The sequence below is a fragment of the Fusarium graminearum genome, chromosome 2, assembly GCF_000240135.3.
Source record: "Fusarium graminearum PH-1 chromosome 2, whole genome shotgun sequence".
NCBI lineage: Eukaryota > Fungi > Ascomycota > Sordariomycetes > Hypocreales > Nectriaceae > Fusarium > Fusarium graminearum.
Genome location: NC_026475.1, coordinates 8,767,888 through 8,781,150, shown reverse-complemented (window position 1 = coordinate 8,781,150; position 13,263 = coordinate 8,767,888). Strand labels below are relative to the sequence as shown.

Sequence of the window (13,263 nt, the reverse complement as noted above, 5' to 3'; positions counted from 1 at the left end):
TAAACTACCCCCAAGGTGCGGGGTAAAGGATCGTCTGATCAAAGATTACATGGATCCCCCAGGATATTACTCTATCTTCAAGTAATCATCCAGGCATAACGCCATTGAACTAGAGCTAACTCTTCGGGAACGGTTGAGTTTTCGGATGCTGACTGTTGCAATCAAAGGGACAAGCAAAAAGCGCTAGCCACGCTAAACGATTAGTATAGCTCTTTGGTAGTAATAGCCTGACGCATACACTAGGCACCCTTGCAAACCTTGGCATATTGGTTAGATCCACGCTTCGGGTTATTAGTATCTAAACGAGATGTTTGTATCACCCGAAGGTCATCCGTTTAGTCTCGTTTAGCCAAGTAAAGCTACGGAGAAGGTCAGCTATCATGCTTAGCTGATGTAAAGCCAAAACCTTCATAGCATGGCTTTGTAAGTGCATCTCGAACGCCAAATTCAGGTCGCATATCTCACATTAAGACGAGTCATTGTCAGACAGATAACTGACATACCTGTGAAAATTCTTCGACGAATCTCCCGAAGTATAGAACTCGTGGGTAAGTTCTTCCAGTCCAGGGTCTTCTGGTTCCAGGGAAAGTACAGGACCGGTGCATTGGAAACATTTCTTTAAGTTGTCCAATTGTAATGCTGAGATGATATCAGGTGTCTGGAAGACTCTGTATCGAATACGATGCCCAAAGGGAGGGCATTAGACTCTCCCGGGGTACCTTGCTAATACGACTTGAATGAGGTCGTGATCACCAGCCATCTCTCGCTAGACCTAGACTGTTAGAGAGTGCGCTAGAATGGCGACGTGGAGTATACCTTATGCATCTGGCTATTAAGTTTTAGGTCTAGCTTGATGCTGGTCGCACTCTGGTAGACCTGGCGGAAGACCTTCCAGTTGGTGCCGAGAGAGCTGCAAGTCTTGAGATCGAATCGTTATGTGGAGAGCTGATCAGTATGCTGGAGAAAATCGACTCGAGGCAGATATTCGGGTCCCCGAATATGTTTTCTCAGCAGAAGATGAAAGGGTTATTGTTGGCTGGCGATGGCAATAGCAACGGACGATGCCGGATTGGAAGAACACAGTCAGGGACCTGGACCCGGGGCCCTGTTTGAGGACTGCGCCTCGATGTTACGAACAGAACTGGGACCAAGGGAATAGTCACAGCAAAGCCGACTCCTCTAATTATGGCTGTAAGGAAGCGATCTGCTGGTTCTAACTCTAGTTGAGTACCCTGCCTCATGACCTTGTTTCGAAGGCGACAAGTATTAAGAAGCCCGAGTAATGCTCCCAGGACATCATGACTGCGTCAAGAAACAACAATAGGGTAGATGCTGAAGAGCATTTACTGCAGAGTATAATGCACTGCCCTTCAGCGACGGGATGTTAGCCTCGGCACGGGAGTGCACATTCCCACACAACGGGATCTTGGATTGCCGCACCAGGTACGGTTTCCTGGATAACATCCTCGGTTCGTGCATTTCAGGTAGAGTGAAAATGAGCACAGCGACGACCGCCCCAAGGCAGAGCACGACATAGAAGCCCCATATTCAACTATCCTTTCAGAAAAGTAGACAGCGTCATCTCTTTGAACCTATGAAATCTATCCACTACTTTCTCTCCGGCTTTTGCGCCACCTGGTGATCGAAAATCCTCAGCACGGCTCCTACATCGACACGCTGTTTCCCCTCTCGCAGGATGGCGACGCCTTCGGCCTGCTTTGACTGCTTAATGGTCCTTCGCGTATCCCTCCGCATGGAAGCACGAAGACTCTTGTAGGCGCCTTGGCTGGTAAATGTAAGTAGCCCTAATGTTCCCGATGTCACCTTCGTGGTCAGGTTGAGGACTCCGATGCCCAAACCCTTGGCTGCGCCTACTGTTCCATCCTTCTTCGCACCTCGCACAGGTGACATGACTAACCCGCCGACTCCTTCTAAAATTCCGTGGCTGAAATTCTTCCCCGCAGCGATACCCCCCGATTTCCAACCTGTCACAGGACCAGGGTCATACACCTCACCACCATACAGTCGTGGAGCGACACGCATACCCTCCTCAAGCGCGTGCGGTATATCAAGGTAGAAACCCTTCGTGAGGGTCTTGAAGACATCGCCAAAAGCACCGGCAGATCCTGCAAAGGCAGCACCTGCGCGGCTTTTGTGGTTCCTCATGTTCTGATTGCCAGAAGGCACGTCAAGCCCAGCACATCTACCATATATAGGGTCTTCTAATGCTTGCGTATTCGAATTCCCAACTGAATTTGGGTCCCCAGTGTTAGGTCTGTCTGCCATCAATACCTGTGCTGGCTTGATAACAATGTCTGCTGCTGAGGTCACCATGCCAGCATACATCTTGAACCCCGATGAGATAACAGCCGTGAGGGGGTCCCACCGTCGACGTTGTATGTCTATGGGTTGAGACTCGTAACTAAATTTCTGAATCAGTTAAATGTGTAGTATTAGATTGTGTAAAAATGGTGGCTTACCCTTTAAGGTCGACCCATTTGACCCTGCCGCTGTCTGTTAGAATCTCTACCGCCGCTTTCGAAAGTTTGAGATGCTGCGACCCCATTTTATAAGACCAAGCAGCCGGTAATCCAGGTATAATATCGCAACGCATTTTATCCAGAGGAAGGTTGGCGTGGAATGAGTTAACAGCCTGTCTGACTCCGTTTTCTTGCCGCATCTTCTCTGCCATGCCTCTTGCAGCCGCCAGCGCACCTGGAGTCAAACAATACCTGATGGCGTGACTGAGGTTTTGACTATCAAGCATCTTTTGGGGGATTGGCATGGGACCTGCACCTGCAGCATGGACCATGGTGCCCCAGAAGGGTTGACTAGCCGTGTTAGCGTTTGATACATTAGGAATAGAGCGGGTAGATGGTACGCACTCGCCGAAGAAGGGCACAATGGCCGTTGGCTTTCCATTAAGCAGCCCACATGCGGTAGTCCCAGCTCCGCCGTGATGGATAACAGCTGTAACTTGTTGGAATAGCCATTCATGCGGGCAGTCCCCAAGATAGTATATGTCACTATCGGCTGGCTGATTAGCGCCCAACTTACTCCATCCTTTGGAGATGATTGCGCGGACGCCTGTCTCCTTCACAGCATCTACCAATATGGCCGTCAGCTTATCAGCGTCGTCGATGACAATGCTTCCAAAGCCAATATATATAGGTGCAGGTCCGTTGCGTAAAAAGGCTCCAAGGCCAGGTTCGGGAGTATACTGTGGTATATCGCGGAAGAAGAAGCCACACACATCTGACTTAGAGTTAGCATTTAAAGGAAGGGCTTAACTAAACGAGCCAGTAACAGACCAATGTAATCCGGCCAATCGAGAGGCTTGGGAACAAGTGCTGGGGACCAGCAATAAGTGAAAGGGATCTGCAGTGTCTCAAGCAGACCAGCGCCTTCAGAAAAAGGGATATCTTCTAAATCCAGGCTTTGCCTCCACGTATTAATAATATCGCCGAGTCTCCCGTGAGGTCAGCGTTCAGGTCGTAGGTAAGGAGGGTAATGCTTTTATTCTTACCCTTGCCAGGTCATCCATTCAACAGCCATGAACGAGATCTGGTTAGCGACGGCAGTAGAGATACCACTATTATTAGCATTGATATTTGCTAACGGGTGACAAAAATATTTAGTACCGCTCCAGGGCATAGTGAACATAAGATGTAGTGGGATACCAAGCGCTTGAGCGCAATGAACATGCGCAAAACTTGGCGGGTTCGCAATAATTGCATCGGCGACAAATGGCTGTTGGTTCAGAGGATCAGGCTCCTTGCATGAACGCCAACAGCCTTCCAGCATCTCAGCAATCATAAGACGTTTCTTCTGGATGTCACCAGCACGGAGGCTCTTTATGGAAGGTATTAGGCCAGGGTTCTTAACCATATACGCCATTAGCTCAGTCGGATCACCGCCAATAGGATAGAACTCAAGGCCGGATTCGAGCACAAAGTCGGCAAAGGTATCGTGAGTAGCAAGGCGAACTCTATGACCGTGGCGTTGAAGCTCGTTACCGAGCGCAACGAAAGGCTGAACGTCTCCACGACTACCGACAACTTGAATGACAATATTTAAGCAAATATGGCATTCCGTCTGGTCGGTATAGGCGGGAGGTGTAATACTAAGAGGCCGGTCGGAATTTCGCTGCTTAGGCCCATTGCGATCGATAAGTAGAGAGAGGGTTCTGCAAAGTTTAGAGTCGAGATTTAGGTCGATACGCCCATCGGCTATGTTTTCTTTGTCAGTCTGGGGACAAGAAAGGGTTCAATCCGTATCATACCCGTCGCTCCTGCTATGTCGTTTAAGATTTGTTCAGTAGTTGCATGTTCTTCCGTATATTGGGGAGGAGCCTCGTCCGGTTTAGCATCATTACCCGGGACTGCTTCATACGGTGCAATGAACGATGGGTGCCTTGGCGCTGGTGGCTTAGGTAGCGGTTTGTCATTGTTATGCATAGCGGAACGGAGTCAAGAAATGTCTCACTTGCGAGTTTCAAGAGAACAAAGCAGAAGTCAAATAAGTCTCTTAGGTAGTAGCAGAAGCCAGATGAAATAGAACGGGACAGCAGTGCATTTAAGAGAAATTAATCGCCTCTAGTTTGAACCTAAGTTTCAACCGTGATAATCTGACACTGAAGGAAGCGCATGATATAGGCGCGCACGGCTGCTGCTTAGTATGAAAAAGCTAAATCGTGTATAGGGCTTTAGCCTTGAGTTACGGATGCTCCGTGTTGGCTTGGTTTGAGCTTCGGCACGTGGATACCTGTTTTAGGGTAGCATGTAGGTACACTAGAGGCTCATATTAAGGGGCGGGCTGGTAAGATCCGAGCGGAGAAATCGACCTTGCCGATCTAGTGCCGATCCATCGGCATTGGGCTCGTATCTGGTCGTACTCGTTTAGCCCATGTTCTTATTACTGATTCGTCAAACCCGTCGCATCATAGCGTGTCAGGCAAATTGATTCATTACGTTACTCCTTATTTATGGTACGCGCAGGTAATAAGGGTCTCAAAATTAGCTTAAAGTGAAGACCCAGAGAAACCCTGTAGATTAGCGGTTCACAGTAGCAGAAGGACACGGCCTCTTTCCGATGACTGTCTGAGGGACCTAATTGTCCCAGTCCATAAGCCCGCAATGCTGTATTCTTACAATCTACAGCTTTTATTGACAGGGAAATTTTATACATTATAAGATAGTCAAGTGAAAGCGTATCAGCCTGGAATCCAACCAGTTTCCTCCATCGGCCGCCGCATCCAAATCCTGTATTCTTCGTCAAGTGAAGCGTGAATCTCGAATAATAAATGTTCTGGCCACCCACGGATCCACCAGAACGAACTGAGACGATTAAGAAGAATGCAGAAATATGAAAGGATGATAAGCGCAATTGGCTTTTCTTCCTGTAACAGACGGACGAAATCATCGTCCAGTTGATAGACCCAAACGAATACCTGTTGGGGGGACAGTTGAGCTGCTCTGGAAGTAGAAAGGAATGCGAAATCAAAGCTCTGTGACAGCTGATCCAATGCTTTCGAGTAATGCACTAGTTCCGGATCTCCTGATGCGGCTTGCTGAATCTGTTCACGTAGCTGGGGGAAATGGTCGGCGCGAGAAACTGACTGGGTCAAGCTGCGCACAGAGAGCTGGAACATTGGGGCCAGGGTATCATCCTGGAAAAGCTCAGGCTTGGTTTCGAGCAGAGACCTCATACCTTGGAGCTGCCCAAGCCATTGTGCAATGCCCTGTTGTCCGAAGAGAAGGAAATCGCCGGGTTTTGGCCCTAGCCCCAAGGTAAAGGAGAAACACAACATGGAAAACAAGTACAGCGCAGGTCCATTCTGGGCATTGATGTTTGTCATAAGGGAAGTTGCTGTTCGTAGGGCGGTACCGTAATGATGTAATGCCTTCATCATGTACGCGTTGGCTTCGGAGGCATTTTTTTTGAAGCGCGATAGGTGAAGCGCAGCAATTGCGAGGGTGCCATGCAGTAGGAAATCATTAGAGAAGGCGATTCGTGGAAGGTTGACCCTCATGAAAATGTCAAGTCCCGGGACAATGGCCAGAGTATGTGATGTGAAGATGGTGTAGTGATGAAGTAAAAAGAAATCCTCGATATCTAGGCCTTCTGAGGCCGGCTCAAGGGAAAGCGTCCGGGGAATGTCTGGTAGTGAAGGAGATGGAATCTGCGTGAGGAGCGTTGCGTCGCAAGGTGGCGTCAGAGACGACGAGCCAGAATTTCCACAAGGCGATGCTGAATAAGAGTTTGGCGGTAGAAAACTACAACGAAGCTCCCGCCTCGCGCAGTTCGAACACTCTGGCTTTTGTTCGTCACACTTGGCATATGTATGTTAGCCTAGTTGTGGTTACCTTCAGCACCCACGGTGCATTCACGACCCCGCATATCAGTCTTCATACCTTGACTCTACGAGATTTGCAATTGGTACAGCCGTTTCGGGATTTCCGGTGACATCGGCGCGGTGCCCTGTTTCTAGTTTGAATCGATGGGTTCGTTTCGTTGTTGCCGAACGACATGGCGAGAAGAATTTTGTCATGAGACCATGTACGTCTTCGTAGTGTGAGGGGGACCTTAAACGACAATGCGACGACTACGGGGCTTTACGACCTTTAGTACGAAGCGCTGTCGTACGGATTCAGGTGGGTCGGGTGGGTCGGGTGGTGCCAGTGACTTAATGTGGCAGAGCTAATGCGAAGTTATACGGAGAGTGTCATATACGACGCGTTCGGATTAGTGTCTCGTAACGTTCGTATCTCTCGCATCGTACTTTGTACGGTAGATTATTTCGCGGACCACCCTAAGTGGACTTATCCAGAGTGGTGCTAAACACTTTTGAATTTGATGAAGATAAGCGATGGTTGTGTGATGTCGGACTTGATGCAGGAGTTTCCACAGAGTAACGCAAATTCCAATCTATCACTGCTCGCTTTTGCTTTGCGACGACGACATCCACAAATATGGGATTCGCGAGACGGCCTCCACTGATGTGTTGTGGTCTCGATGCCATATATATACAGCCACGGTTCGGACTCCAGTGTGACTTTTTCCTTACCGGCACAATCAATCAGTAGTCTCTCTTTTCATTCAATTACTTCTGTCGTTTCCGTTATTATACACCAAACCAAAACCACCACGCTCTCCTGTCCTTATCTTACATCATGACGAACAACTACACCGCCGGTTCCTTGCTCTGTTCGGCAGAGAATTTGGTATCTCCCGATATCTTCGGTACCCAGATTCTCAATATCAGCGCATCCATGGTTACCAATTTCACGACCAGTGTTCCGGGGGATTTCAACTTCCATCATGGCCCAGCCGAAGTTGAAGACGTGGATTTCTGCAACATCACCGTCTCCTACACGCATCCCGGCCAAGATGACATGGTCACTGTCGAGGCTTGGCTTCCTATCAATTGGAACGGCCGACTGCAGGCCGTTGGGGGCGGTGGATTGGTCGCCGGACGTTATGCGCTCTCCGATGCTCAAATGTCCGGTGCTGTGGGCGAGGGGTACGCAACTACCACGACTGACGCTGGACAGCAGGGAAAGCTTGCCACCGAATGGGGCTCCCTAAGCCCAGGGAATGTCAACCTCTACCTGCTCCAGAACATGATGACAACCTCTCTTAATGAACAAGCCATAATTGGCAAGAGCCTCGTCCACAGCTTTTACGGCCGGAAGCCAGAGTTCTCCTACTTTAGTGGCTGCTCGCAAGGTGGTCGCCAGGGTCTCATGCTTGCCCAACGCTATCCTGATGCATATGACGGCATTGCTTCCTCGGCCCCAGCTATCAACTGGAATCAGTTCATCAACGGCATTTTCTGGCCACAGCTTATTATGAACATGATGGGCGAATACCCAGCACCCTGCGAGTTGCAAGAGATTGCTATGGCAGCTACAGCCGCATGCGATGGACAAGACGGCGTCCTTGACGGCATAGTATCTGATGTCCGCTCGTGCAAGTTTGACCCCTTCAACCTCGTAGGCACCACCTTCGACTGTGCTGGTACACAGATGGAGATATCCGAGGCCGCGGCTGCAGTATCTAACGCAACCTGGGCGGGTCCCAAATCCGTTGAGGGTAACTTTCTGTGGTACGGTATAGCGCCCGGGGCAAATATCACCGCCATTGATGGGGTTGGACAGGGACCCGCTATCACCACGTGTATGGGTAATGGTACTTGTACTGGAGTCCCATTCTCTGTCTACACGGATTGGGCCTCCGTTTTTGTCGAGCGCAACCTCAGTATGAGTTTCACCACCCTTACGCATGATGATTATGACCGTATCTTCGAGTCGTCGCTCCTTCAATACTCTCATATCAACGGAGACGACACCAACCTGGCACCGTTCTTCCAACGAGGCGGTAAGATCCTGGGGTACCACGGCACGGTAAGCTATCCTCCTTTCATCGACTTTTTTAGCGGCCTATTTGAACACAAAAACTAACACGCATAAAGCTTGACGCCCTCATCCCTCTTCAGGGCACTTTGCATTACTATGACTCTATCTCGGCCGTCGTTCCTGATATTCACGATCATTACCGAATGTTCGAAGCGCCCGGTGTCGGCCACTGTTATGGAGGACACGGAGGACAGCCTCAAACCACCTTCGATGCCCTACGAGCGTGGGTAGAGAACGGGACAGTACCGGACACCCTACCGGTCAGCTATACTGACAAGAACGGAACGTTGAACAGCAGGTTCCTCTGCCCCTACCCTAAAAAGGTCCGCTATAATGGTCGGGGCAATACTGCACTTGAGACTAGCTATACTTGTGAGGTCTAAATAGTTTTTCCTACCTTATGCTTTAGCTACTTTAATTCCTTATTATTATTATTAAGTAAGATAATTTAATTTATATTTTCTTTAATAAGAAAATAAGCTATTAAACAGCTAGAGATATAATTATATAAATTATTTTATTAAGGCTTTATTATAAATTAAATTTAAGCATATCGATCTTTTCCCTTAACAGTTAGTTAGCCTAGAATCTACCGATTTACCCTATTACTTCATTAGTTACTTTTCCTATTAAACTAATAAGTACTATAATGAGAGTAAAACAGTTTAATAGAGTTCAAGGCCTTTACCTGAATAATAGATAACTTATATTGTTGCAAACTATAGCAGACTTAATGCTGAGGGCGTTTGTCCCCATTAAATAAAGGTTATGCTTAGCAGCACAACTTTTGCTCGCAACGCTACAGCGGTCAAGGCTTCCTTCCCCAGACAATGTAAACAGGGAGATAAAGGTGAACAGAAGGATTTCTTAGCTCCTTCTTGACCTGTGCCATCAATACCTGGATCTCTTGTTCGTTCCAACCAAGGGCGTGCTCAAAAAGCTTAGGCGTGTAGGAGTCAATGACCTTCAGCTCTTGGATTGCTTGGTATCTACCAAGCTCCTTGAGCTTTGAATCTTTGGGCCAGGCTCCGATAGGCAACTGTGTCCAAGGGTTAGTGACAGTCACCTCGAAAGCACTCGTGAGTCATGAAACACAGCTCGTACCTTGCGAATTTCTTCATGGACATCGACAAACCCTGCCCTTTCCAACCTGGCTCTCCATTTGTCTGCGCAGTCTACAGGCTTACCGAATTTCGCACAAGCCTCAATCAGATTCTTCATCCAAAGTTGAGCATTAGGCGCTTGTTCGATTGTCCCATCATCTGACTCAAAGCGCGCAGCGACGCCCTGCAGCTCGATATAGCCGTCTGAGCGCGTGTGTCGGAAGGCTCGCTGCAACAACAGATCTTCGTCACCTACACATGCTTCTAGCTCGCGTGCATGGATGAAGTCGAATTCCTTCCGGTATACCCATTCGTCCTCGTAGTCATCAACCTCGAATGTACAGTTCGGTGGGTTCCTAAATTGTTAGTATTATTGCCTGCAACGAAAAGGAATGACCAGAGTACCATTCAGGTTGTATGGGACTGAGATCATTCCCGATAACCTCGGCTGAAGGGTGCTCACTAAGATACATCTCATTAGTGAGGTGTTCAGTCTGCGACCTAGGCGCCTAGCAAGTTCTCTTCAAGCTTACTCTGCAAAATCTATCGCCCAGATGCCAGTCCCTGTACCGAGATCGAGTACACGCTGGGGATTTTTATCAATCGGGGCAAGGTGAAGCTTTTCATCGAGAATCAAGCTGTATATGTGATGAACAAGATCCATTCGATCTTGCTCTTCGTCGTCGTTGGGCTGTGTGAGATATGCTTAGACAAGGATCATCAAAAAAGATACTGGGCACGTACGACAAGATAGGTGCCCTCGCGGAAAGCATGATAGCGACGTCCATTCTGATGGCATGTTAGGCTTATAGCGACCCTCATGACATAATCATTTGCGGTGTCACTTACTTCAAATCTGCAGAATTTACAATATCTTGTCAGTATATTTTACCGTTCGTAGCTATTGTGAACCATGTTGTTTACCTGTAGTTATATATGTTCGATTGGAGAGAGGAAAGATAGCTGCTGGGCCCAATGCTGTTATTGAGATGTCAGTACGCCAGGGGCAGAGGAGCAAGAGCAGCGCTTGACAGACGACGTATTATGAAGCGAATCATTAGCATCTAAATCATCCTGACGACTGGTCAGTTAACTAAAGAAACATCAATTATTATCGTGAGCGAGAATCAGCGACTCACATCAACCTCCAAGTTACTCTCGTCCAACGGAGGTGTGTTTGCTGCGACTGGAGGGCTGGGGATATCGTCGGGCTGCCGATTCGGCTCTTCTGGTGGCTTGCTGACCATGATGAAGGAGTCGCGCGACTGTAATGCGCCGAGTAGAGCTAAAGAGACAGAGCTAAAAGCTTTTGTGGACAGTTGGAAGATGCAATGATTGTTGTTTTATTTATGTAACCCCGCTCAGAGACCCCTGCTTGAGTCATTTACAACCCCGGGTTAAAATACTGAAGAAACCAGTCGGAAGTCTATCCGCTCCTGTACAAGGACACGTCATCTAGGTGATCCAATACCTAGTTAATATGTAACGTTGCCACGATTTCAGGCTCAGATAATTAATCATACATCCAACCGTTGCATAGGGGGCTCTAAGTTGAACATAGAATTCACTGATGCCTTATTCCTCCATGTTACTATCAGCCTCAACTGGTACATCGATGCCAAGCTCCCTCAGATACGCCGCGATGTCCGCCTTCTCCTGCCCGCATTGCTCCAAGGTCTCTTCATCCAGCGCACTTGCATCAGCCCCATGAGCCAACAGTGCCTTCACAGACTCGACGCTCCCGTCCACAACGGCATTAGATAAAGGCGTGTTGCCTAAACTATCCTCAGCAAGCACATTGCTACCGGCCTCGATAAGAGCTTGGAGTGTCGAGTTTTCCATGTCGATCTCTGCAGCTAAATGTAACGCTGTGCGCCCATCGCTATCCCGAGCCTCCAGGTCTTCTCCACGCGCTACTAGCGCGTCGATGAGAAACTTCGGAGCTACGAGATGCGCAGCTAGGTGGAGTGGACCATATCCAGGAGTGAAGACTCCCCATCGTTCTTGATCTTCTTCAAGCTCGTCGTAGCTGGCTTGACTCTCGAACGGCCATGCTTCGGCTGCTTGAAGGTATGACTCAATCGACCCATTTCGAGATGAGAGGCGAATAAAGTCATCAACCAACGTGTCTGGGATGGTTGTCTGTAAGCTGGGACCTAGCATTCTGGCCGCAAACCACAGATACCTGTGCTTCTGAAGTCGTTCCCTGAGAGGGGCAGATGACTTGGCAGCACCTTGCGCGAAAGAGTCAGATGACAGATATCGCATAAAGCCAGAAATGCTTCGCTTGTCGTAGTCAACATCGAAAACCACACGTTTCAGGTATTCACTGAGAAGTGGTGATGTAATGCGGATCGACTCATCATCTTCATCATAGTATATAACGCCATGGCAACCTAGAAGAACTTCAGAAGTACTGAAGTCCTTCTCATCATGGCTGATTTGCCAAACATCTAGCGCTTCAAGTGCCATGGGCATTGTGAAAGTGTAGCCAGCTTCGGAAGCTTTGATAATATGGTAAAGAATACAAAAGGCCATATCCTTCCACTGTGAAGTTGTAATTTGCCTCACAGCCTCTTCGCAGAAAACATCTATCCTGTCCGAGGAAGGTGTTTCCCTAGAGGAAGTTACAAGTTGATCGAGACTAGCCAGGAGTTCTAGCATAGGTGTTCCAGCAGACCAAGACGGAATGGGTAGGAACCTGTTGAGCATCAGCACCAGAGTTTAACTCGTTTGAGGTACTTACAGGCCGTCAGAGACTTGAACCATGTTTTGAAGTAACTTATCATGAGCCGTGGAGAAGTCCCTATGTGAGACAGTTGTAAGTGCTTGAATGGTGTACACTTTCACGTCTTCATCATTCGCTCTATAACGTATTTCAAGGACTTGATGAGATGCTGAGAAGCCACTAGGACACGCATTTCGACTCGCGAATATAACCCGAAAGTTTGAGCCAGAGTCACTCGGATTCAAGGAAAGAATTAAATCCCTCAGTGCGGCCTCAGTAACGCTATTGGCGTTATCGAACACGATAAAGACCTTGTCAAACTCCGACGCAACAAGGTGGAGGAGTTGGTCAAACTCATCATCGTCTGGATAGGGAATGTCTTCCAGAGCTATTAGTTCCTCCCAAACACCCGACGTGCTGGGAAGCTGCGATACGAGCTGCCTCAAAACAGAGGTTAACGCATGATTGAAATCGACCTTGTTATACTGTTTATGGTTATGTGTTAATTCAACAAACACAGCCGCGTTATCCTTGCCTTCTTTAATGTACTCGAAGAGACGGGAGCTGCAGCTGTAATTAGCAAGTAGCTTCTAGCTTTTTGAGGATCGACTGACCACAGGAACGTCTTGCCAGTCGCGGCTGAGAATACATTAGCCAAGGCAATGACTCAAATTCACGTCACACTTACATGGCCCATGAAGCCACAGCAGAGAAGGAATTTCATTTTCAAACCATTCCTTTGCCTTTGGATCGTCGAGAAACCATTGGCATGATCCTGGAATCCGGACGCGCTCGTAATGTTGGTGCCAACTCTCTGATCGATCACCAGGACAGAGTCTCCTAAGCAATTGATCTCTATCACTCATTGACATTTCGATTTGTCTTTGTCGTTTATTGTGTCTCGGTTGTATGGTGAAAAGAATAAGAAGACCTTTTTTTTTCCTTTTCGGATGGCTACTCTTGGTTGTTGGGACTAATGCTTGGTTGGGGGCTGAGACATACCATGATATATCAC

The 13,263-nt window shown here is 48.2% G+C and overlaps 5 protein-coding genes across 5 annotated transcripts; 1 reads left to right on the top strand and 4 right to left on the bottom strand.

Annotated features, from left to right (window-relative positions):
* Positions 1-1,608: 1,608 nt before the first annotated feature.
* On the bottom strand, positions 1,609-4,457 carry FGSG_11560 (uncharacterized protein; the record flags this gene model as incomplete). The annotated part of the gene is made up of 6 exons (XM_011324764.1): positions 1,609-2,422; positions 2,481-2,970; positions 3,058-3,255; positions 3,312-3,442; positions 3,527-4,229; positions 4,283-4,457. 6 exons carry the CDS (start codon positions 4,455-4,457, stop codon positions 1,609-1,611), a joined length of 2,511 nt encoding a protein of 836 aa, XP_011323066.1.
* Positions 4,458-5,139: 682 nt separating this feature from the next.
* FGSG_11561 (uncharacterized protein) lies at positions 5,140-6,530 on the bottom strand (the record flags this gene model as incomplete). Its single annotated transcript, XM_011324763.1, has 2 exons — positions 5,140-6,331; positions 6,414-6,530. 2 exons carry the CDS (start codon positions 6,528-6,530, stop codon positions 5,213-5,215), a joined length of 1,236 nt encoding a protein of 411 aa, XP_011323065.1. The 3' UTR covers positions 5,140-5,212.
* Positions 6,531-7,172: 642 nt separating this feature from the next.
* Positions 7,173-8,800, top strand: FGSG_11562 (uncharacterized protein; the record flags this gene model as incomplete). Its single annotated transcript, XM_011324762.1, has 2 exons — positions 7,173-8,405; positions 8,474-8,800. The coding sequence occupies 2 exons, from the start codon at positions 7,173-7,175 to the stop codon at positions 8,798-8,800; spliced, it is 1,560 nt and encodes a 519-aa protein (XP_011323064.1).
* Positions 8,801-9,212: 412 nt separating this feature from the next.
* Positions 9,213-10,821, bottom strand: FGSG_14015 (uncharacterized protein). Its single transcript, XM_011324761.1, has 9 exons — positions 10,660-10,821; positions 10,557-10,594; positions 10,445-10,486; positions 10,370-10,376; positions 10,265-10,309; positions 10,054-10,211; positions 9,926-9,982; positions 9,522-9,876; positions 9,213-9,443 (listed from the first exon to the last, which is right to left on the bottom strand). The coding sequence occupies exons 1-9, from the start codon at positions 10,765-10,767 to the stop codon at positions 9,384-9,386; spliced, it is 870 nt and encodes a 289-aa protein (XP_011323063.1). The 5' UTR covers positions 10,768-10,821; the 3' UTR covers positions 9,213-9,383.
* Positions 10,822-11,095: 274 nt separating this feature from the next.
* Positions 11,096-13,120, bottom strand: FGSG_14016 (uncharacterized protein; the record flags this gene model as incomplete). The annotated part of the gene is made up of 4 exons (XM_011324760.1): positions 11,096-12,221; positions 12,267-12,818; positions 12,863-12,887; positions 12,937-13,120. 4 exons carry the CDS (start codon positions 13,118-13,120, stop codon positions 11,096-11,098), a joined length of 1,887 nt encoding a protein of 628 aa, XP_011323062.1.
* Between the last annotated feature and the right edge of the window lie 143 nt (positions 13,121-13,263).